Genomic DNA, 23,995 nt, shown 5'->3' with positions numbered 1-23,995 from the left:
TTAGGGGACAGTATACATTTTGACCAAACTTCTATCCTTTCACTACTCATATACTATTTTACACTTCAGTGTTTACATTTCTTTAAAATAATTTCATTCAAATGTCATTTCCTTATGATAAAATGTACTCACTTTAAATATATGAGGCTCAATATGGAGTTGAACAAATATACTGACCCGTATAACCAACACCACCACAATCAGGTCAGGACCACTGCCATCACTTCGTGCCCCTCACAGCTGATCCCCTCACCCACACTTCATGCCTCTGGAAATCACTGATCTGTCTGTCGTTCTTGCCTATTCAAGAATTTCATACAAATGGGAGTCATACAGTGTTCTGGAGACTTCATGTTGCTGCGGAGATTCACAGTCCATTCCTTTCTAGCCTGGAGAAGTATTCCTTTGCAGTCTGTCTATTGTTGGTGTTAAAACTTAAGAGAAATATACTAAATAAATTACAGAAAAGTAGAGGGTGGCAAGTCGAGCATGAGTCCAGCTTGTTGTTTCAGCTCAGGTAGTGATCTCAGGGTCTAGAGATCGAGCCCCGCATTGGGCTCTGCACTCAATGCTCTCCCCCCTCCCTCCACGCCTCCCCACTATACTCTCTCTCTGGAATAAATAAATCAATCTTAAAAAACAAACAAAAAGCAGGACCGAGGAGAACCAAAACAACAAAGTAGATAGAAAAATATTTTTAACTGCTGTTATAATCATGCTGCAATGTAAAATGACTAGCAGACTATCTGACATGACTCCAATTAGCTTGATAAACTAGGATACATAAGCCCAAATATTTTGTTTTCTGAAAGGCAATTCCATGATAAAGGAGCTTCTACATGTCATGTTCTATAGTGGAAAACAGGTTTCCCTATTTGTAACACTACCTGAAGCAAGGATGGGAGATAAAACTAGCTCTTTTACATGTATATCTGCTCCAAAAACTGGAACAGGGAAACACCAAACATGTGGTAAAGACTGGTAATTACTAACTTACCAGTATTTCTAAGTAAGTCAAGTCAAACTCAATACATTCTTCCAAAGTCTAAAACATTCTTTAGGATATAACAAATGTCAAACTTTCTGGGAGCAAGCTCTGCCTAGAGAATGGGCCGAGGTTAACCTTCTTTTGGCCGTTCAGCTGCCGATGCCAGAACATACTGTATTCACGATTTTAGACTGGCCCTAGTTTTCAAAAGCACTTTCAGATACAAAGTTATGATAATTTTTACTTTTCAGACATAAAACTATTAACTGACTTGCTTAAAGGTACATACCCCAGACAAACCACACAATTCTTCAGTTTATTTTGAAGCAGAACGGGGGCTACTACATTGTCAATATACTTATGGCCAAAGTTAAAACTGGGCCTTACAAGTTCAATTAGAAAACGTTAAAACTTCATGTAAAAACACTGCAGTTTTGTAGAATCAGAATGTATCTCCTCCCATTCTACTGGTCAAGTAAAGGTTATTTCAATAAAAGAGGAAACAATGTAAGTAGAAACCAACAACCTCACTGAAAATGAATTAAAATTCACGTGCACGAGAACACAGGCACACATACGCGTGCGCGCACACACACAGAGGCATTAATGTAGCAAAAACTGCGTTTATCATTTGTTTTTATGAGGCCACTCTGAGAAGCATCCAGAATAGCACTGGTCAGATTAATATACTAATGTCTAATGTGTAATGAAATCAGGTATAAATGTAGACATACTTTCACCAAAGCTCTTGACATTATTTTGGTATTAAGAATATATGCTCTTGTTCCTATAAATAAATTCTGATGATCTTTATTCCTGTGGATAAAAGTGAAACTGGAAGTTAGTACTATTCTCTTAAAAGTCTGAACTGCTTTGTTCCTCTACAGCGTATCTATGTCTTACCTTTATTTCTTTTTCTTGGAACAAGTGTTCCTAACCCACAACTAACTTGCTCCAAGTTCAGGGTTTCATCTTTTATAAAAACATCAGTTCTTTTACAAAGTTAGGACATACAAAATGTGAAATAACTAAATCTCTTATGTATCCACTTGTAAGCTCGGATTTCTAAAATATAACATCTGAAAAGAATGAACAACTGAGGGTCTTAGAAACTATTTTCTTAACTAATACAAAGATAGGTATGATTGTGGTGCTACTTATAGTAATTTTTCTTCTCTACTTCAAATTTTTAAAAGTGTTACTCTTTGCATTACATTACTGTGAAATGACTCCAATTTTGTAATTTGCAGGAAGAATGAGCACTAGTAACATGATCTGCCTACCTCAGCAAAAGAGTAACCAGAGGTAGGACAGTATCAATCCTAGGAAGATATGGTTTTCACTATTAATTCCACTAAGTTACTTTGAAAGTAAGAATAATTAGATAATACATATTCACAGCCAGGCTTTTATTCTATTTTTAATTCTTTCACGAATTAAATGAGGATGCTAATCTTTGATATGGTATATCCACATAGTCCCAAATAAAAATACAGCCCTCCATGATAAAATAATTTAACAATGCAATAATTAAACATTCTAGTTTCTCAAAGAGTCCTTATGTTACATAGTGGAAATAAATCTAAATGTCAATTTACTGGAAAGGTTGTTTGAAAATCAAGTGAGATGGGGGAGAGACTGACCTAACACTTTTATTCAGTGAATAATGACTGAATTCAACTATATGAATGTTTTTGTTTTCCAACTTTCATATTCATTTCAAAGCGACCTTTAAAAATGATCAAGTAGGGGTTCCTGGGTGGCTCAGTCAGTTAAGCATCTGCATTCAGCTCAGGTCATGATCCCAGGGCCCTGGGATCAAGACCCATGTAAACAGGGGGCCCGCTTCTCCCGCTTCTCCCTCTCCTCCCCTTTCATGCTCTCTTGCCATCTCTCTAATAATAAAATCTTTTAAAATAAATTAACAAATAAATATCATCAAGTAGACATCTATTGTATAATACCCAGAAACCCTTGTTCTCAACACCCTTTCTGTTTTGTTTTTTTTAAATTCTTTTAAGAACTCTCTCCTACTCCTTTCTTTGTGTGATACTGATGGAAGTACCATTCACAGTACACTCCCATTATATGAGTGGGACTCAAACGGGCAAGACTATTGCCATCATAGTCAGTTACAACCCTGCCTCCAAAAGAGTGATTTGCTCAAGGATAGGCATATGCTCCAAAGACATCAGGAACTTTCTTAAAATGTAATACATAAATGACTGGATAGCATCTTTGGGGAGGAGAGAGGAAGGTGTTGAGAGTCATAACATAGGTCTGGGACTGACAGTGTCACCTTTTTGATCTCCTGGACCCACTCAAACCTGAAGCTAGCCAATCTATTAGCTTTACCAGTCCTATGAACTGACCGGTATTTATGTGTGTGTATGACACATATCAGATAATACATATCATATAATATATATATTATATAATATACAATTATACTAAAATTTTTGTTTCTAAGGTAGATGTTGACAAACTGCAGCTTGTGGGCCAAATTCCAACTGGCGACTTGTTTTTGTACATCCCACTAAGAATGGTTTTTACATTTTAAGGAGTTGTTAAAAAAAAAAGAATATGTAATAAAAACTGTATGTGGTAGTAAAACTTAAAATACTATATGAACCTTTTAAAAAAATTGGTAATTATTGAGCTGGACTTTGAAAAGAGAAAGAAAGAACAGTATATGGACTCACCTAAGTTTCAAAAACCAGTTAAAAATTTAAAAAAAAAAAAAAAACTTGTCCAAAACAAAATACAAACAAAATTCCTTGTATTTTAGGAAGAAAAACAAGACCTAAGCTAAACAATATCTCATTTTCAAGTACTAATTTTTCTAGAACTAGTTTTTTTGTTACAATTTTTGTAAAACTCCCGCAGAAAACAAATACATCTCCTTTTTAAAATGGTACAGTAGACAAACCAATGAATAAGGTACACAAACCAGTTACTTTAAACAATGGTATTCAAAACTGCTACAACTCATTTACATTTAAAGGTATCAGAGGATGATTAGGACTGGTTTTGGGGGGGAATGGGGGGGCTGAGTTTTGAAATGCAAATCCCCAATTTGTTTATAAATTTTAAAAAGCTATCAAATGGGACACCCGGGTAGCTCAGTTGTTAATTAAGCATCTGCCTTTAGTTCAGGTCATGATTCCAAAGTCCAGGGATCTGATTCCATGCTCTGCGGGGAGTCTGCTTGTCCCTCTCCCTCTGACCACCCCCCTGACCCCCACGCTTCTGCTCTGTCCTGGTCCCACTCTCTCAGTAAGTAAAATCTTTAAAATAAATAAACAGAAATAAAAGGTAAAAAGCTATCAATTATCCATTTATTTACGTGCTGAGTCTGTTTCAAAAGGTATTCAGAATGACTTGTTTGTTCTTTATAAAAGGGAAAAAATGCACCAAATAACATGAGTACTATCACACATGAAGAGTTCAATTTAGAATCATGCAATTGGGGACATTTTGCCACAGGACAAAGTAGACCCAATAAAAAGAATTAATTAACAGTAGGAATATTTTCAGTAACTTGATCTTGATTCCTTCAGCCAAAACAGAATCATGAGAACCTGGTATAACTTGGGGTTGCTGTGTACCTATTTTCAGTATATACATCCTTATTAATGGTTACTTTGCCAAAATAAATTCACAAAATGGAAAGTAACCAAGCATATAAAGAGGGATCACAGATGTTTATTTTAAATCATTCAGTAACCAAAAAATGTGTAGATGACAGTAAGGTAAACCCCAAATGGGATTTTCTAAGCCAAGTTTTTATTTTCTAGCCAATGCAGAGCAATTTCATGCAATGATCTGGCAATACAAATTAAACACATTAGAAATGTACAAAGATATTCATCTAAGCATTACCTTTAATAATGAGATACTGGAAAAGAGCTAAATGTCCAATCATAGGGAATGGTTAAGTAAACAGCAGTATGGTAATAAAAACTGCAGGAATACAGTTTTGGCTAATAAGTATATGAACAGACTGGCATTTTACATTACTAGTGGGAATGTAAATTCATATACTTCTACAGGCAATTTCAAAATATACGTCAATATTTTAAAAGAACATAACCAGAAACCTAACAAGGAGATAATGATGTAAATTAAAAAGCTCTAGTCAATTAAAAAAATTTAGAACAAAGTAAATGCCCATTTATTGAGAATGAGCTAAATTAGGATACATCCATTCACAGCCATTCAAATGATAGAACTCACAGGTCTTTTGAAAGGAAAAAGGTCTAGTGTTAAGCAAATAAAGCACTTTGGTTTCTACAGACCTAAAACAGGGATATTACCTCATCCTGTTGTCATGAGGATAAAATTTAGTGTGTGTTACATGTCTAGCACGGAGTGTGGCTTACAACGGGCCCTCTACTGTCATGGAGAGCAAGCGCCAACTTTTGAAGAAATATGTGCATGTACATAACAAAGTGTGTGCCTTCTAGTTAAAGACAGATAATTGGACACACATATATTCATTTCTGCCCTCTCCAGAAACTCCACTAAACCAACATTAAAAGAATCTGAGGCATAAATCCACAAAGATGAGAAGAACGGAAGAGATTACTATCACAACACAATTTTACAAGATGGGAAGCAGAAATCCCAGCACTAGAAATTCCAGAAAACTTAAAGCAGAAAACTAAGATAAATTACTAATGAGAATGACACTCAGAATCCTACAAAGTTCAGGAATTGATGGTACCAGGTACCTCTGGGATGACTCTGGAATAAAACTGAGGATTGGTTGATAGGCTGTTTATGAAGCAGTCAGATCCCCAGCTCCCCTCCCCCACTTGCACAGCTGGGTAACTGTCTCACTGCTGACCCAGCAAAACACAAGACCTCTATTCTTTACAAAGTATAAAATAAAGAAATTCTCAATTAAAGTACACAGCTGTATCTAGGTGTGCCATAGCAAAATCAGAGAAGAGGAGGAGGGATCAAGTATGGACAGACAGATAAAATGACAGAGGGCCTCTTTCCTAGGCTTCTTTTCCTGCTCAACCCCTAGACTTTGGTCAGTCTGGCTTTTACCTCTGGCAGGAGTGTGAATAAATCTTCTCTGTGGAATTGCACCAAAGAAAAAGATCTAAAAATAATGACAGGTTTTGTAATGACTAGCCCACAGAGATCACTAGAGAATGGATTTCAGTGAAATCTCTGTGTGCTCAGAGCTTACAAATTAAGTGTTGGTGGACCAAAAATCTGAGTATAAGAAACCCACCAGATAATACCAAAACCTGAGGAAAATTCCCAATATGAAAATCAAAACCAAATCAACCTCCCTCACCCCCGCAAAAAACTTCATGAGAACTGTGTAAGAAAACTCACCATTAAGGTCCTCAAAAAAAAGAAATGTATACATAATAAAAAGGAAGTAAGAACAAAACAACCTCTTGAAAATAAAAACGAGAGAGCCAACAGAAAAAAAGAAAAAAAAATCAATAGAAAGGTTGGAAGAAGTTGAAGAAATCTACCAGAAAGTAGAAGAAAAAAGCAAAGCCAGAATGAAAACATCAGAACTTTCCAAGAGGACAATCATCCAAAATAATAGGAAATCTAGAAAGAGAAAAGAAACAAGGATACAGTGAACAACTGTCCTGGTCAGCTTGCTTCTAACCATGGTTTTAAGGCTGAGTCCTGAGTCTGGGGGAATGCCTCAGACCCAAGAGAAACCAGGACTGTTGGTTACCCTAAAAAGAAATGAGACCAAACTCACAGCTGTGGCAATACCATGACATGTCTAAATAATGGAGGTAAAGATCTACAAGCGTCTAGAAGAATGGGTTATACATACAACGGATCAGGAATCAGAATGTCTCTAGTAATGAAAGCTTAAAAATAACGTGACTCTTCAAAATTTTTAAGAATGATTTCTAACCCAGCACTCTATATCCAATCAAACAAGTACCAAGGTTGTATATTTTCAGACAGTCAAAATCTGAAAATAATAAAAAGGCTTTTAAAAATCTCATAAGCATTTTTTCTTAGAAAGCAAGTGGAAGAAGATATATTCCATCAAAACAAAACAGTGAACTGGGAAAGACAATGCAGGATCTGGAAACAGAAAGCTAAACAAAAGACTGAAGAAAATGCCCAGGCTATATAAATAAAAGCTGTGAAGCAGGCATAAATGAGTGGCCATCCAGAGGCCTTATTTCTTCAGGACTATTTAACAAAAGCCAAGTAGACAGCTTGAGAAAAAATTTAGACAGTAAAAGAGTTTGGAGTAATGGGTTCAACAAAATATTTATTTAAACAACAAAATAATTATTTAAATCAAGAAAAACAAAAACATGTGAGCAAAGAATCCTTCAGACATGACTCTGTAAATGGCATTTTTGTGTCCATACACACATCGGGTGGGCACTGATCATGCCTGGGCAGAGGGGAAGTGTATACAGTACATGCTTGGTGGATACAGAGGTGCGGTGTCTCCTTCATAAAAGGCAGGCGATAATCCTTAAACTGAAAAAACCCAACCAATAAACATACAAGCACACGCTCTATATACATGGAAATAAATACCAAAATAACCAGCCCTGGGGAACAGCAATGTGGTGGGAAGACTGCTGTTTTTTAAAACTTATATGTAACTTTAGTAAAATGTAATTTGGCTAAATTAATTCTTACTCTGAACTGGTATACAAAAATACATACCATGATAATTTAAAATTTGCAATGGAAAATAAAAGCTTTCTTTGGGATGCTTGAGTAGCTCAGTTGGTTGAGAATCGGATTTGATTTTGGCTCAGATCCATGAGATCAAGCCCCAGGCTCCATGCTCAGTGGGGTCTGCTTCTCTCTCTCTCTCTCCTCACCCCCTGCACATACTCTAAAATAACTAAGTCTTTAAAAAATAATAATGTGAAAACTTAAAAAAAAACCAAAGCCTTCTTAATAACTCTTTGGCTGACGATACTTGTTTCCATTCACTGTTCTTTTTTAATTTGGCAACTCACTTTTCTAACTTAATTTTTAAAGCCTCAAAATTATTAGGAATCAGTAATTTTTCAAACCACTCACATATTAAATTAGAGCTTTAAGTTGCTAATTATTTTCACAGCTGTCTTACAATACAGAGAACTCTCAACACTCAATCCTTTTCCCTTTAAGCTCCTCAGCCAAAACCTCATGAGGTGAAAGGTAATTTAATTATTTAGATGACCCTTTAAGACTCTAGGTGAAATCAAGATTTTAACTCTTAAATTCTCTCCTGCTCAACACATTCTTATTTCTTTCCACCATGCTAGGGATGCAAAGAAACACGTCTCTGTCTCAGACTAATGACAGAGTCCTAATCTCAGCCAAAATACCTTCCCAGAATTCTGCATCTGGCTGATTCTTGTCTAGTTCTAATAATGGCCACAGGATGCAGTCAAGTCACCAGAAGAGCATGAAACTCAAGCTGGAAACAAGCTGGTAAGTACTGCTGACTAGGTTATTAATAATGCATGCATGATGTCCACTTAAATAATGAGAGGAGACCAGATCTATAAATAGACACATCAGACTAGAAATATAGTATCTTTAAATTTTTCTATAAATAAGCTCCATAAAGGCCCAGATTTTGATCACAAACTTTCTTGTATTTCTATGCCATCCATCACCTTCTACTATTCAGACACTACATACTCTGAAAGTCATACTACTTCAAGATTAGCTTTCTTTTAAGAGTCAGATTAGCAAAATAGACCTTGAAGCCATATGAATTATAAAAACATTTTAAAATATATTAAAATATAAAAATATTTTCAAAACTCACTTGTATCATTACACTGCTGTACTGCTTTTACATTTATGCTATACAAATTTCTGAAAATGTCTGTTTACTTATGCTAAACACAAAGCAAGAATAATTTCTTAAATGTGTATTAAAAATTGTCACATAAAAAAATTTTTTAAAAGATTATAAAAAAAAATAAAAATTGTCACATAACACTATCCCCTCTGGGGTATTCTCAAAACTTCTATCAACTGATATAGTGTGACCTCTGTCATAGAGCTATTTTGATCAGTTGCAGCTGGCAAGCCATAAGGCTTTAGGAAACACATCTCAAAAGTAGCGGTTTTGCTAGTTCTCCTGCCAGCCCTAATTCCTGACCAGGAACTCGTTCATCAGTCTGTTAACAGTTGCCAAAACAGCACACTGGGAAAGGTCTTCTTGCTTAAGTATCCTAACTAAATGTATTCTATCATTTCCCTGAGGTTCCTTGGACTACTGCTGTCTCGCAAGATGATCAAGCCAATCTGTAAAATACTATTAAGCAGAAGTTACCATAGGATTTCTCACAGCCTTCAATGTATTAATGTAATCCTAAATCTCCTCTAGTAGTTATCTGACTATGGGAAATGAGTTTTCATGAAGTATCATGTAAGTACCATTACTCCTACAATTCGGAAACAATTTTTATCTCCCATGAAGCTTTACTGAGCAACCGTTCATCAGTGATTCTTTTTTTTTTTTTTTAATTTTATTTATTTGGCAGAGATCACAAGTAGGCAGAGAGGAAGGCAGAGAGAGAGGAAGGGAAGCAGGCTCCCTGCTGAGCAGAGAGCCCGATAAGGGGCTTGATCCCAGGACCCTGAGATCATGACCTGAGCCGAAGGCAGAGGCCTTAACCCACTGAGCCACCCAGGCGCCCCAGTGATTCTTACCTTAGAAAACATATCATATTCTAATGAATAGGTTCGCTGATTCTTAGAAGTTGAAGAAAACAGACAATCAATCAATTTGGAATGCTTTTCATCTCACGAAGTGGCCAAATCCATTTTTTGGATAACATACAGATTCTGGTTCCACAAGATACACTAATCATAAATCTGCCTGTCAACCTCTACCCACTGAATCTAATCATGCCCCATGTCTTGTTGGAGGGCGGACATTTCCTCATGTGTAAAGAGCCCTCCAAATATATGACAATAGCTCTCAAGTCACAATTATATGTCAGTATATTAATTATACAAAGTTATTTTCACATACTTTCTTTTATTTATGCTTCTCAAAGATGAATTATTATTACTATTTTACAAGTAAGATCCGGGATTATGCTGCATGGTTTGCCCAACTTCGCAAAACTATAAAGTTGTAACAACTTCTGGGGCGCCTGGGTGGTTCAGTCAGTTGGGCATCCACCTTCGACTCAGGTCATGGTCCTGGGGTCCTGGGATCAAGCCCCACCCCACATCGAGCCTTGCATTGAGCTCTCTGCTCAGAGGGGAGCCTACTTCTCCCTCTACCTCTGCCTGCCACTCCGCCTACTTGTGATCCCTCTGTCAAATGAATAAATAAAATCTTAAAAAGAAAAAAAAAAGTAGTAACAACTTCAAATCAAGATCTTCCAAATCTAAAAATAGTTATACCTTAAACTTGATCAAAGGATTTATCAATCCTTCATTCTCAAAAGGTTGCTGAACATGGTTTCTGTCTTAGCATACTCAATTTCTGCAGCTCTAAATTCTATGATGCACCTCATGTACTAACTACTATACTAAATGTCCTCATATAATCATTTAATCTCAAATAAGCTATTATACCCATTTAGAAGGAAAAGGTTACAAACTTTCCCATAGTCGTTACTTGATACAATGGGAGAACTAGGATTCCAACCCAGGATTTTCACCTCTATAGTAAGTTTTCTATTCCCAACATGCCATTACTTGAAACTCAAAAAAGATTCCCATAAAAATACCTTATTTTGCCCCTACAGTCTTAAGTACAATTACCGAGTACCTTCAGTTCTATTATGGTATTGCTTCCTATATTAACTCCTTTTTCCCCCAAGAGACATACATTAAGTAATCATGCCTAAAATCCACCCTGCCCTGTCTGACCTCGAGAAGCCTTCCTCGATTTAGCTCACCCGATCTACTCAATCCTATGCATCCCAGTTTCACGACTGACTTCTGGAACCAGATGGTCTGGGTTTGACTCTTGGCTCTATAGTGCTCACTTTGGCAGCACATATATTAAAACTTGAAGGACTCCTGGCTCTATGGCTTCTTGGTTCTGTGACCTTAAGGAGGCAAACTGACCACTAACCCTGAGTTTCCTTACTTGTAAGATGGAAATAATGGTACCTGCCACACAGGGCTGATGAGGAGTAAATGACATGATCCATGTAAAGGATTTACAAGTTATCAGGCACTTGGCAAGAATGTTACATATCAATATTCGTTACTATATTTTGTTTTGAAGGTTTTTCACTTATTTGAAAATAAGCAAATATATAGTGAATGGAATGGTAAAAATCCTTGGGTTCACACAATATTCATCCCTAGACACGAATCAGTATCAGTAAAGAAGGATCAAATTGAATTTCATCTCCTAAGAACCCAAATATGGTGTGACAGTTCAACAGAGAAAACAGGAGTAAAAAGCAAGCAGTGAAGAGAAGGAAGCAGTGGCCTTAAGTTGCACATAACCACAATGTTCCAATTCTAGCTCTGCCATTTGTGAGATATGTCACCTGGCAGGTTATCCCACCTCTCTGAAATAAATTTCCTTAATAACTAATAACTTAATAACACCAGTTTTTTAAAAAATTAAATGGAATGCATACATAAGATACCTGGTATTTCTCAAAAATAAATAATGTGAAATAAATGCTCATTCCCGTCTCCTGTTCCAACACCTTGGGCTATAATTAAGAGCTGAGAACGAGGGTAGTGGTAGTAAGAACGGAAAAGCGGTATTCGTGACCATACGACATACACAGATTTTGTGAATGTGAGGAAGACGATACGAGTTGAGTTTTACTCCACTTGCCACCATGTGCAATGCAGCGTGAGCTTCACAGGCCATCTGGTTTTATTATGGCCTTGGAGTCACGTCAGAACTCCCGATGCTTTCTCATGGAGAGGAACCAAGGAAACTGCACTGGGGGTGGGGGGGTTGGGGGGGTGTCAGGTGTTTTCCTAAAAAATTATGTTAATAGACTCCAAAGAAAAGAAAACAAGTATCTAAGAAGAGTTGAGGACATGACACTTAAGAACAACAAGCTCTTGCCCCGCCTTGGACCCTCCTAGAAAACAGAGCTGCAGGAGGGGAGCTCTGTCCGCTCTGCAAGCACAGTACACCGGAAGGCAGAAAACAGAGGATGGAATCCCACCGAACCACCTATAACCTCACCCTGGCCCGACGGCTGTGGAGGCCACATAGCTACTATGTTGGACGGACACACACACACACACACACACACACATGCTCGCGTGCTTCTACTTCACTTTAAAACAGAAAGGAAGAGGTGTCAAAGCAGGAATAAATGAGCCCCAATAGTCAAGAAAACCTTGGCAGGTCCTATGGACAGCTGATGGTCCTTTTTAGCTTGGCTTTTAATTTCCTTATGACTTCAAGGTACCAATCTTAATCCAGTATCTACACCTTCAAATTCAAAAGATTTTAACACAGATGTAAGATATATTTAAAATACCTCACTGAACAAAATTCTACAACATAAAAGATGTTACCTTCACGATAAACCTACGGTATAGGTTAAACACAAGATTTACATAGGGTCTACTAGTATTCTTGTCAAAGTTTAGCAAATATTTAATCAAATAGAAGTACAGATAATAGGGTTAAAGGAAAACAGCTACCAACTGTCTGATCCACGAGTAGGTTAGGCTAATTCACTATCAGTTTAACTTTGACAAGATTATCACCACACTATATAAATTTTCTAATAACCAAGAAGATTCTGCCCCTATCAAAATCAAAATCTAAAAATGTTCTACGGGGGGGGAACAAAAGGAAAAGGAAAAAAGATGGATAAATATTACAAAAATTACATGCTGGAACTGTACATTAAGTGCTTTATTATTCTTTGTACTTTTTAGAATTCTCAAGATAGAAAAAAGAAAAGAACGGCCTTCAGCATTACAGCAATCACACAACTGAAGAAGGCCACCAGGAGCTCTAATCAATTCTAATGACATGAACATGCCACTTCCCTAAAGAAGTCTTTTGAACAAGAGAGAAAAAGGAAAGTACCTCAAGATCCCTATCGCCCATCTAGTTTGTTTCTTTGCTTGAAATGCATTATTCTGAAATGTTAGTTCTACTCCACTGTTCAAGAGGGCAACATTCTTTCCCATTTACGTGGCCCAGTGTACGGAACGGAATGTAAGGGGTGTTCATCTTCAGACTAAGCTCTTTAAAGGCCATTAAGTATAACATGTGAATAGATTTCATTTATACTAGGATACATTTATTCTGAAACTTTAGGTCGTACTTCCATATATCATGAATGTATCATACCAATGCGCCCCCCTCCCCCGGCAAAAAGAAAACCCACCATTCAACTTCTGATCATGGTCAAATGCAACTCATAACTGAAGTAATTCTGTTGTCTGGTTTAGAAAAAGATCCAACTTAACGTCCCACTCTGACAATAGGAAATAACTTAGTAGCAGGTGCTAAAAGGGTAAAGATGCAGGCACTACAATGGCATTTAGAAATAAGAAGGCATTCCTGACTGGTCTCATTAAAACTAAATGTAGTATCAAGTATTACGTATTGTTACAAACGGATATAGTAATAAACGGAAGACTGCCTCAAGCTGCAAAAAAGAAAAAAAATCTGACTACTCTGAAAGCACAATCACTTTAGACAAACCAAGAAAAATTTTCATGGGGATAAAAAAAAAAAAAAAAAAAAAAGGAAGTAGTAGAGAGAAGAAGAAGTTTCCATATACTTACTTGCTAATTTGGCCTGTAATCCAGAAGGTCCAGGTTTTGATGTCTCTGACTTAGAAGACCCTGGAAGAGACAGTTTGGTTTTAGGAAGGCTAACTTTAGGGCTGAAACGAGCAGCCCAATCGAATTTTGAAGAGCCACCAGTTTTACTCTGTTCCTTTTCCCTGCTACTTCTTCTCGGACTGGGACTGGACGCTGAACGGGAACGCCTGGCCTTGTTCTGGTCTTTTCCTTGTTTCAGCCTGGCCCCTGGTGGTACAGTGGAGGAGGCCGAGGCAACAGCAGAAGAGGAGGAGGAAGTCGAGGCAGCGGAGGAAGAATCAGTGATGGCGCTGCACCCAGCTTTGGCCGAGGCGGCGGATTTTGAAGCCAGCTTGGTGGGTTTTGCAGATCTCTCTTCGGCACCCGTTGACTCAGACACAGAACCACTCTTTATACAAGAACTCTCTGTCCTCTTTCTTTTCTGACTCCGTGAACTGCCAGCGGCCCCACTCTTTCTGGTATGAGCCTTACTTGTTGACGGCGATTGTGCAGATTTCAGTTGTTGCTCCTGGTCTAAATGTCTCTTCTTTGACTTACTATGTGGCTTATTGGTTTCGGAGGGAGATTCAGTATGCTGAAGTGCTTTTGGTTTTTTGGCAGAGCTAGGAGAATTGGTCCTGTTGTAGTCTGGACTAGCACTGCGTTTCACTCCTCGAGAATTGTCTTTCTTAGGCACCTGCCCCGTTTTTTGCCTTTCTGAAGTATTGGCTCTGTCTGGATCCTCTGGTTGTGGAACTATGACAGCAGATGATGAACTGCAGCTTCTGAGAGGTCAGATAAGAAGAGAGTTAATATCAGTCTGCCGTCATTGTACCTGTCGTATAGTACTTAGAACTTCTCAAATCTGGGCAAATAAGTGCTTTAAAAAAAAAAAATGCAAAAGGCTTCCTGATTAAGTCCAGGCTAACTAAACACGCGTTTTCAGATGGTTCAAAATGGGGGGGAGGGGGTGGTCAAAAAAGCAGGTGTGACTTTGGATGGTTAAATATTTGATTAGAAGATCAATATTTGATTAGATCAGAGTAATTCTTCAGCCCAAAGATTACTGACACTAACCCTCCTAATCACAAAACAAGAATTAAGATTAAAAGAAAAGGAATTCTTAGCAGTTCAGAACTAGCTGAAACTAGAATATTGGTGTTCTGTTCACAAATACAACTTCTTTGTCAAACCCTGAAATATGTAACCACTTATGTATGCACTGTCAAAACGAAGGTAAGAGAATTATATAGTACCATACCTTTCTAAAAGACTCCTGCCAATTAGATCTTAAGAAATCACTGACCTTTGGCTCTACCAATAAAAAACTAAAAACAAAACCTTAAAAAAAAAAAAAAAAGGTAAAATGGCATTTCAGATGCCCATAAAGGTTTGTTAATCAAAAGGGAAACCTCACAGCTCTCCAAGGGCAAAAATACATTGTCTAGAGCTTAGTGCATTGACACCACTGCAAAGTAAACTATTAATCCTCAAAGTTACAATCAGGGAATAATGAAAACACGTATCACAACATCTTGCGATGACCTGCTAAATTTTAATATTATGCAATAATTCAAATGCAAATAATTCTGCCTTGAAAATGTACAAGCAATGTGAAGATTTACCTTTTAGAAAGGTGTCCCCTTGACAGTTCAGAAGTAGTATTAGACTGCACTTTGGGTGCCTTAGAATTAGATTTTCTACTCTCAGGAGGGCTATATCCCTTATGTTTTGCCTGCCCTAAATGTGACCTGTCAGCAGAAAAATCAAAACAGAAATCTATCAGGAAACTGAGATGCAAATACAGTACTAAAAAGTGAATTATGTTTCATTTTTTTTAAGTCTCCCAATTCTTTACTGTTCACCCTACCCTTTCCCCCAAATATTTCCATAATTAAATTATTGTTCTACCAAATAATTTTGCCAAAAACCTGCCTTAGAACTAATACCTCAAAACCCAAGAGTGCAGGTCTTTTATTACCAAGTTTCATGACTGAATAGCAATATTATAGTTACTTAAGCAATAAAGAATTTTTCAACAATTGTACTGCACACTCACATATGCTAAATGTTTGCAAACGCAAATCCAGCCTTTAGATCTAAACACTACTTTTAATAGATAATGTGAGTATAACAGCTTAAAAGCTTTACAGAAGAGGCAGTCTGTGATCCCACAAGGATACTGATTCCCAATTTGCAGATTATAATTCAGGTTAGCACAGTAAATGCAGAGGCAGAAGGAATCAATTCTCACTGATTTTACACGGAAAATCATTAGAAGCACTAAACAGTAAATAAACTTACATGAAATCGATAGAATGATATTTGCTAAAAATGTAAAGCACTAATCAATAGAAAGCACACCAAAAACCAAGTCCTAGAGAAAGAGATAAAGAACTGACCACAAAATATTCCAAAACATTCAAGAGAGTCCATCACTGGTAACGGTTGGGTTGTATTTGTAATAATACAAATTCTGTGCCAGCACTGTTCTAAGAGCAAGTTGGTAGGACATGAATAAACTGTTTTTCAGTTGTTAGATTTTTTTTAATCTCAGACAATGATTACATTACATTACATTTACATAAGCAATAAAAAGAGAGCATGCATTAATATATACCCAGAAAAGCTGGTATTACCGAGTCTGTGAGAGATAGTAACGTCAAAAAATGCAACTATTTTAATTCACAGCTAACATCCATCCTTCATGTAAACAACATTAAAACAGCATATTCTGATAAGAAGAACAAAGTTTCATTAATACCAAAGCTGTTAAAAAAAATTTCTTTAAAGGCTTTCATTCTGAACATCATCTCCAAGGAACTTAGAAATAAGTTCCTGAAACCTCACATGACCATTCTAATTGAATCTGTAAGGATGCCATATAGTTCTTAACATATCATAAAAGTTCCACCATTTCTTCAAAAAGATGCTTTAAGGTTTCTCGTCTCTAACTTTTTTTCTTGTTTTTCCAGAAGAGTTCATTACTGGATTCTTGAAAGAAGATATGAAATTAGTTTCTCAATAAAAAAAAATTTTTGGATCTGTAACATCATTTTCATTTTTAAGATTTTTAATATATGACAGGCTAGCACTTTCTAAAGACTTACTATAGATTGTCTTAGTCTTGACTGTAGTAAAGAATGTAAGCATTTTTCAAGATACATGTATTTTTTCGAAGTGTATCCAAGCTGAATCTTGTAAGATTTATCCACTGTGATTTAGTTTGCATTTTTCCTAGATATTCTTCCAATGCAGACTGAAATTCTGTTATAACCCATGAGTTTCCTATTAGAAAGATTTAATTTCTAGAAACTGCTTTGTTTTTGTTACATTTTTACTAACAGATCTGAGAGTTCTATTAAAAAAAAAAAGAAATGGAACTGAGTTAATTTTTAAGTCACCCTAATTACTTTTTAAAAGGAATAATGTTCTATTTTCAAGGTACACAATTTAATATCCATAGAACAGTATCTATAAGTTATATCATTCAGGTTCTCTCTATTTTTATTTTAGTCAAGCCTGCAAAGGTTTCATTTTTAATTGAATCACAATTTCTACTTCATTACAAAATTTAAAATATCCCTTGCTGTAGTCCTTGATCGTAACTTTAAAATCATTTTAAAAGAAAACTTCCTCCAGGGGCGCCTGGGTGGCTCAGTGGGTAAGCCTCTGCCTTCTGCTCAGGTCATGATCAGGTCTTGGGATTGAGCACCGCATCTGGCTCTCTGCTCAGCAGGGAGCCCGCTTTCCTCCTCTTTCTCTGCCTGCTTCTCTGCCTACCTGTGATCTCTGTCAAATAAATAAAAAAAATCTTAAAAATAAAAAGATAAAGAAAAAGAAAACTTCCTCCAAAGTTAGATGATTTTGCCGTAACGTTCCATTAAATATTCAAAAAATGTTTATCATAATATATTCCTAGTTAATAACTAGAGGATGGGGGAGGGAATTCATTCTCTTTGTCAACAGAATCTGACCAACATCAGTCCAATGCTGAGAGTGATGTAGAGGCAGCAGCCCTCCTCTTTTTACCCCCCAAAATTGTTCCTGGCTCTTCAACAAACCTAACTTTATAGCCACTTAAATGAACTCCTGGATTTCTATTGTTCTTACACCTTCAATGACCTAAAAAGGATTTATCAGATAAACTCTAAATACTCAAAATTTCATCACAATAGGGAAAAAAAAAAAAAAAGAGCTACCCAGCTTAGAAACTGAAACTCACAAAACTAGCTTAAAACCAACAATGCCCACATTGACCTGACTGCACCTTTCCTAAAATTAAGTTTAACATTCCTATTGAAGACTGGTTAAAAACATTCCAAAATATTAAATAGTGATCATTACTACCCTTACACCCAGTGTTTAGCAGGGTCTTAACACATTGTCTGTCAAGGGTAGTAATACTTTTGGCTTTGTGGGCAATATTAGGGTGTCACATAAGCAGTTATAAACAATATGCAAACAAATCGGCACAGCTACGTTCCAATCAAATTTTTATTTACAAAAACAAGCAGGAAGCTGCTGGATCTATCCCAGGGGGTCATACACAGTTTTTCTAACCCTTGGCTTACCAGAAGAGAGTAGGCAACCAGATGGTACCATAAAGAAACAATATGGGAGGAGCCCTCCCAAAGCAGGGCTCTGTTTTATTACGCCCATTTATAAATTATTAATACTTAGAATACTGTAAAGTAAATCTCCATAAAATAGTAACGCCCAATCTAGAATAGCCAATTAGAGTATCACAGGATTCAACACTCAACAAGCCTTGATGCTTTTTCGCTCATTTCACCAATTCCCTCATTTATCAGACCTTAATGCTCAACATTAATTTTTATTAAAAAGCGTAATTTAAGACCCAGTAAAATTTATAGCCACTACAAATCAAATTTGCAAAAATAACACAGTCAAATTCATGACAAACTCTTTTGAAGAGCACCAGAATAAGCCCATTTAGTAAATTACAGCCCAAGGATAGGTGGAAAAGTGGGTGGGTATATATTCAGGAGGTTTATATCATCCTATGCATATTCCTGGGTGTGGGGGGGAACCTCACTTTCTACAAAATCACTCACTAAAAGTAACCAGTCTAATGGTGAAAATATGACTGGGCACAGAGCACTCAAACCTATATTATTTTATAATCACGTTCCTAACAAAAACATCACCAATTTTAAAGATTAAATCTCCACTAACATTTGCACCAATAATCACAGTTGGCCCACTCTTTGGAATCTTATTTTTGTACTTTCTCATTTTAAGTGTGAATTTTTAAAGACATTTTCTCTTAAGAGCAGCTTCAGAATTAAAAATACAATTCCGGGGGATGCTTTCCTTTTTCTCATTTTCTTTCGTTATAAATACAGGAGTAAGTGGTTTTGAGCTTCCTTCAAGTGTTCAACAGTGCAAAGCATAGTGGTTCTGAAAGGCACTGAGCTAGCTATTTCTTGCACTAAGTGACTTCTGTAAATCATTTCTGTAAGATTTTTAAGTTTTTTTCGTAAGATCTTCATAGATTACCAAATCTTCCACGCTAATTCAAAGTCTATTCCACTTCAGCTCATGTATTAATAGGATAGGAAAAACTGCCTGTGAACCAACACCACTTCCATGTTATAATGACATCATTTCCCTATTTAGCAAGTATATGTGGTCCAACTCACATTAAAGAAACCCAGGTTACAACAGAACAGACTAATCTACTCTGGGTTGTGTGGCTTTAAGACCTTAAGACCTTTAAGACCTTTAAGACCTTTAAGACCTAAATGCCTCTTGTTGACAATCATAGTTGACTGCCCCTTCTAGATACTTCAATTTACCTTTACTACTATTTAATAAAATACTTGTAGTCCAAAGGGTTAAAAACCATCTCTAATCCAGAGGCCACCTAAAAAAGGATAAAATCTTTTATCAAAGAACTCATTCTTGTCTTAATGTGAAATGAGTGCCCAGTTATAAGTAACCACTTAACACTTTACGTTACAGGTATTAAATTTTGTTTGAAACTAATTTTCATGCCAGACATATTCACAGTTCAAATACATGTACGTATTACCAAACACAAATGATTTGGGGCTTAATTAAATATCCGAATATGTTTTTTGTATGTGCATACAGATGTGCATGCATTTTTATGCTTTTTTAAATTTTTTTGCATTAAACGCATTCTTATAATTCTGTCTTCTAAAAATTAAATGCGTTGTTTATAATACTCAGAAATTAAATGCATGTTTTAAATAAGTCACTGATTTTTCAATCATGAGCATGGAAAGTTCATTTAAATTACTTTAAACAAAACCTCGGGGAGCCTGGGTGGCTCAGTCCTTACATAACACGTCTGCCTTTAGCTTAGGTCATCATCCCAGGTGCTGGGATACAGCCCCACATTGGGCTCCCTACTCTGTGGGAAGCCGGCTTCTCCCTCTCCCACTTCCTGTGCTTCGTTCCCTTTATTGTGCATGCTCTCTCTGTCAAATAAATAAATAAAATCTTTAAAAGCAAAAACAAAACAAAACAAAAAACTCACTAATGTTCTCAGCAAAATGTACTGTCTTCTTATTTTCAATCACAAAACAAAAGACAATTATCTGACCAATGTTCCTATGTTTAGTTATGGCAAAATGCTAACCCATGGATTATGTAATTTACCGTAAAGAACTTTTTTAATAAAGCAATGTTTTAAACATCAGTGGTTCTCCCTGTAGGGAACATTATGAAAACACGTTAGGGAACCAGGTGCTATTACCATTTAGCAGATGTGGACTAGAGATGAAAAAAAAAATGTCATGCAATATAGAATAGACAAAACGAAAAACTGTCCCATGACCCACAGATTTCAAGTAGCCTTGGTAATACATGAAAACCTTATGAAAAAACTTGAAATCTGGCCACAATATAGGTAAAATACATTCTCATAATTTCTCAGCTTATATTTGGTTTGCATGGTTTTTAATATAAATTTCTCCAGCACTCTATGGGAATCAACAAAAGATTACATTTTTTGCAGCTTTACCAAGGGTCATGTGTCATTCAGGAAAAGTCTACAATGAAAATGTTCCTTATGGCACTTAAGCATGTTGCTGTAGCTGCCACATTCAATAAATTCAAATATAAATGCAAGCATCTGAATACAGTGTCATCTTTTATCAATGAGCCCAAGCATTTACCTACTGAAATCTTTTAGTACCAACTGTTTTCCTTTTACTTGCTTATTCTTACCCTTATAAAAATGCTTGCACATTCTATATATTTAGAAACACTTTGTTTCTAAACTGCTTAGGCAGGTATGTTGTATTTCTTAATTCATTTCAAGATAACAAAGGGGCATCATAATAAAGATGTTTATACTCTATGATACACATTACAGGATGGGAGCATTAGATCAATAAAACAGACTTGAGAACTACTGTAACAAGCTACTCATTTCAACAGATTTGTTAGGTTTGCCAACTCAAATATATGCAAGTCATGACAAGGCATATAAATACGGGTAGCACACAGTTGAGTTCCTGTCCTCAAACAGGTCAGTTCCTCATAAAACAAAGTGATCTACCAGGTGCTATAAAGTTCCCAACACAGGGAGAAATTACTACTAGCAGGAGAATCCAGGCTTTATAGACTACATGGATTTAAACCATATTCTAAGAATGAAAAGCTGAAGAAAAAGAACATTTGAGTCAAAAGCAGATTATAGGCAAAAGCAGAGAAAGGAAAATATGAAACCCACATGGCACCTAGCCAATGATATGAATTTCCCTGAGCACAGAGCTACATTAGGAAGGTTGAAAGGACAGGCTAGGGCTTAAATGCCTTGTCAAAGGATCTAGATTTTGTCCTTTGATAACAGTCCGCAGTAGAAGATTTACAGCATTACAAACAGCAAGGCAAAAGCAAAAAATTCTTTATGTTCAACGACCCAAGCAATACGGAGGAGGGATGAATAAACTACAGTCTGTACTTTACTGTGTAACAGAAACAAGGCAGAGGGACTGAATATAATCAAAACTGTGGAAAAAAATGGCCCCCAAGAGGGGACCAAAGGGCTCAATATGCTTGCACCCCCCACATTTCACAAAGGAGTTGGGTAAGGAATATAAACACCAATATAAACCAAAGTAAGTTAGTGATTAGTGGTAGATTAGTGATATAGTCTTCAGTATTTCATAAGGTACACTGGTTTTTGTAACTACCTGAGTAAAAACTTTTTAAGATGACCCCAGAACACATACTTTTAAAGGTGTGGTTATGTGATAAACCTCACATTCATTTTTTAAATGCATTATCCAACTTAACCCTCAAAGGACACCCAAGGCAGGTCTATTGCCACTCTAAAGATGTAGGCCCCTAGGCAGGAAAGCTAAGACTGAGCCCAGGCATTCTGACTCTCTGAACCTGAAACCCCACAGCTATACATAGGGATTCAGGGTCAAAGGAAAAGGCCTGCATCTACAGCTATGAAATTTTTCCTATCCATTTTGGTATCTCTGTCCCTGATTGTATACACATCAAATTAAATGACTTAAGGCTTTGCAAATGATATGCAAGAAAAATGGAAAAAAGTGTGTCGAAAAAAGAGCCCTCCCGCTTTCTTCTGCTTTCATATTACCAAAAAACAGCCTTCCATGTGGGATGCTAAACTTGCTGTTTAACTCCGGAAGAAGCATTTGTATATATTCCTTTTTTCATTCACGCCCATACTCTTCTAGGAAAGCATTCCGATACTGAGAAAGCACTCGTAAAAACTGGTGTGTGGAACATCAGATTCACTCAATATGGAGGGACAGAAGAATCAAAGCAAAGCCTCAGTTAAGGAAATGAAAAATCTATGGCAGCTGACATCTTACAGGTTTCCAATATGCTTATCATGTGACTTTTAAACACAATCTCATACTTAGTGATTAAAGCAAGAAATCTATAGTGCAAAGAAATTTACAAAACACCTAAGATATTATTTTGTTGGTCCAAGAAAACACCTAACTATGAAGAACCCTATGTGTAAGGGGCACCTGGTGGCTCAGTCAGTTAAGTTCCTGCCTTCAGCTCAGGTCATGATCCCAGGGTCCTGGGATACAATCTCACATTGGGCTCCCTGCTCAGTGGAGAGCCTGCTTCTCCCTCTCCCTCTGCCCCGCACCACACGTGTGCTCTCTATCTCACTATCAAATAAGTAAATAAATAAATAAATAAAATCTTATGTGCAAAACCTCCAACTACGAAAAAGTAGCCTCTGTTCATCCTTGGACCAAATGCAACTAACCGTGCCACTGTTTAACACGACACTGTAAATCTTGCCTCCCAACCCAAAGACCTGGTGGGACAGACTAGCCTTCTCAGCACTACCAAAACAATGCTAGGAGCAAAAGAGTATATGCATACGTGGTTGGGAGGCTGAAACTCAGAGCACCTAACTATAGCAGTAAGATTCACCATTATTGAAAGGAGCAAGTTAACCAGTTACCTGGCTAACTCTAGTATATGTTTTTATAAACGTGGTTTCAATTTAGTCTCAAGAAACAATGAGGTCATTTTCACACCACACTAAACATATCTGCCATTAACATTCTCGTCCTCACAAAGAGAATAAATAAAGCTTGAACTTCCACCTGTAGAGGTCAAGATGAAAAAAGAGACAGGAGACACACACACACACAAAATATAAAAAAGGTATCCTACTGGTGAATTAAGTAGGAGATGCAAAGAAAATACACCGTATGCATGGCTATGTTGCGCCAAGTAGAATTTCGGGAAGGAAACAAACGGGTCTGCTGTAGACATGGTATGAGAATAAAAAAATGTTTCAATGGTCTTTGACAGTTATAATGTGCAGTTTACAAATATTCTATTTCTTCTCTGACCAGAAGACATGGTAGGGTGGCACTTGCCAAACTACTTGGAAGTTATGTGCAGCCATACAACTTGTTCTGTCAAGGGAATGTGAGCAGAAATGAATCCCTTCTGGGGGAAGCCTTGGAGAGCCAGAGGGCAATTCCTCCGTGCTCTCTTGCCGGAGCAATCTGCGTTAATCCCTGAATGTGCAGACACAGAGAAGAGCCACCCAGCTGACCCAGGACGGACATGTGTTCTGGTGGCTAGATCATTAAATAGAGTTCCTGTAGCATATTCTCACCCATCCTGTTATGTAGTCCATTTCAACCCTGTCCTATTTCAACTCTGCCTTCACTCCAATCATCTTTTCGTGACTATTTCCATAAAAGATGGTCCTATTTCTGTGCCTAGAAATGCCAAGGAAGTCAACCTTCTTAT

At 36.9% G+C, this 23,995-nt stretch overlaps 1 protein-coding gene across 17 annotated transcripts in view; it reads right to left on the bottom strand.

The window, feature by feature from the left end:
- Positions 1-23,995, bottom strand: part of TRIP12 (thyroid hormone receptor interactor 12) — a 141,235-nt gene that overhangs the window by 70,236 nt on the left and 47,004 nt on the right. For 8 of the 17 annotated variants that reach the window (XR_013966544.1, XM_080798457.1, XM_080798466.1 and 5 more), the window contains exons 3-4: positions 15,355-15,480; positions 13,712-14,514 (exon numbers count right to left, since the gene is read on the bottom strand). Coding sequence is in view for 16 of the 17 variants with exons in the window: in XM_080798457.1 (XP_080654583.1) it covers positions 13,712-14,514; positions 15,355-15,480 (929 nt within the window). In the remaining variant the exon portion in view is untranslated. The remainder of the gene's footprint in view (positions 1-13,711; positions 14,515-15,354; positions 15,481-23,995) is intronic. The other 9 variants (XM_080798459.1, XM_080798460.1, XM_080798461.1 and 6 more) reach the window with 2 other exon arrangements.

Source organism: Martes martes (genome assembly GCF_963455335.1).
Source record: "Martes martes genome assembly, chromosome: 3".
Classification (NCBI taxonomy): Eukaryota; Metazoa; Chordata; class Mammalia; order Carnivora; family Mustelidae; genus Martes; species Martes martes.
Note: the sequence above shows the minus strand (reverse complement) of the source record. Positions and strands in the feature narration are given on the sequence as shown.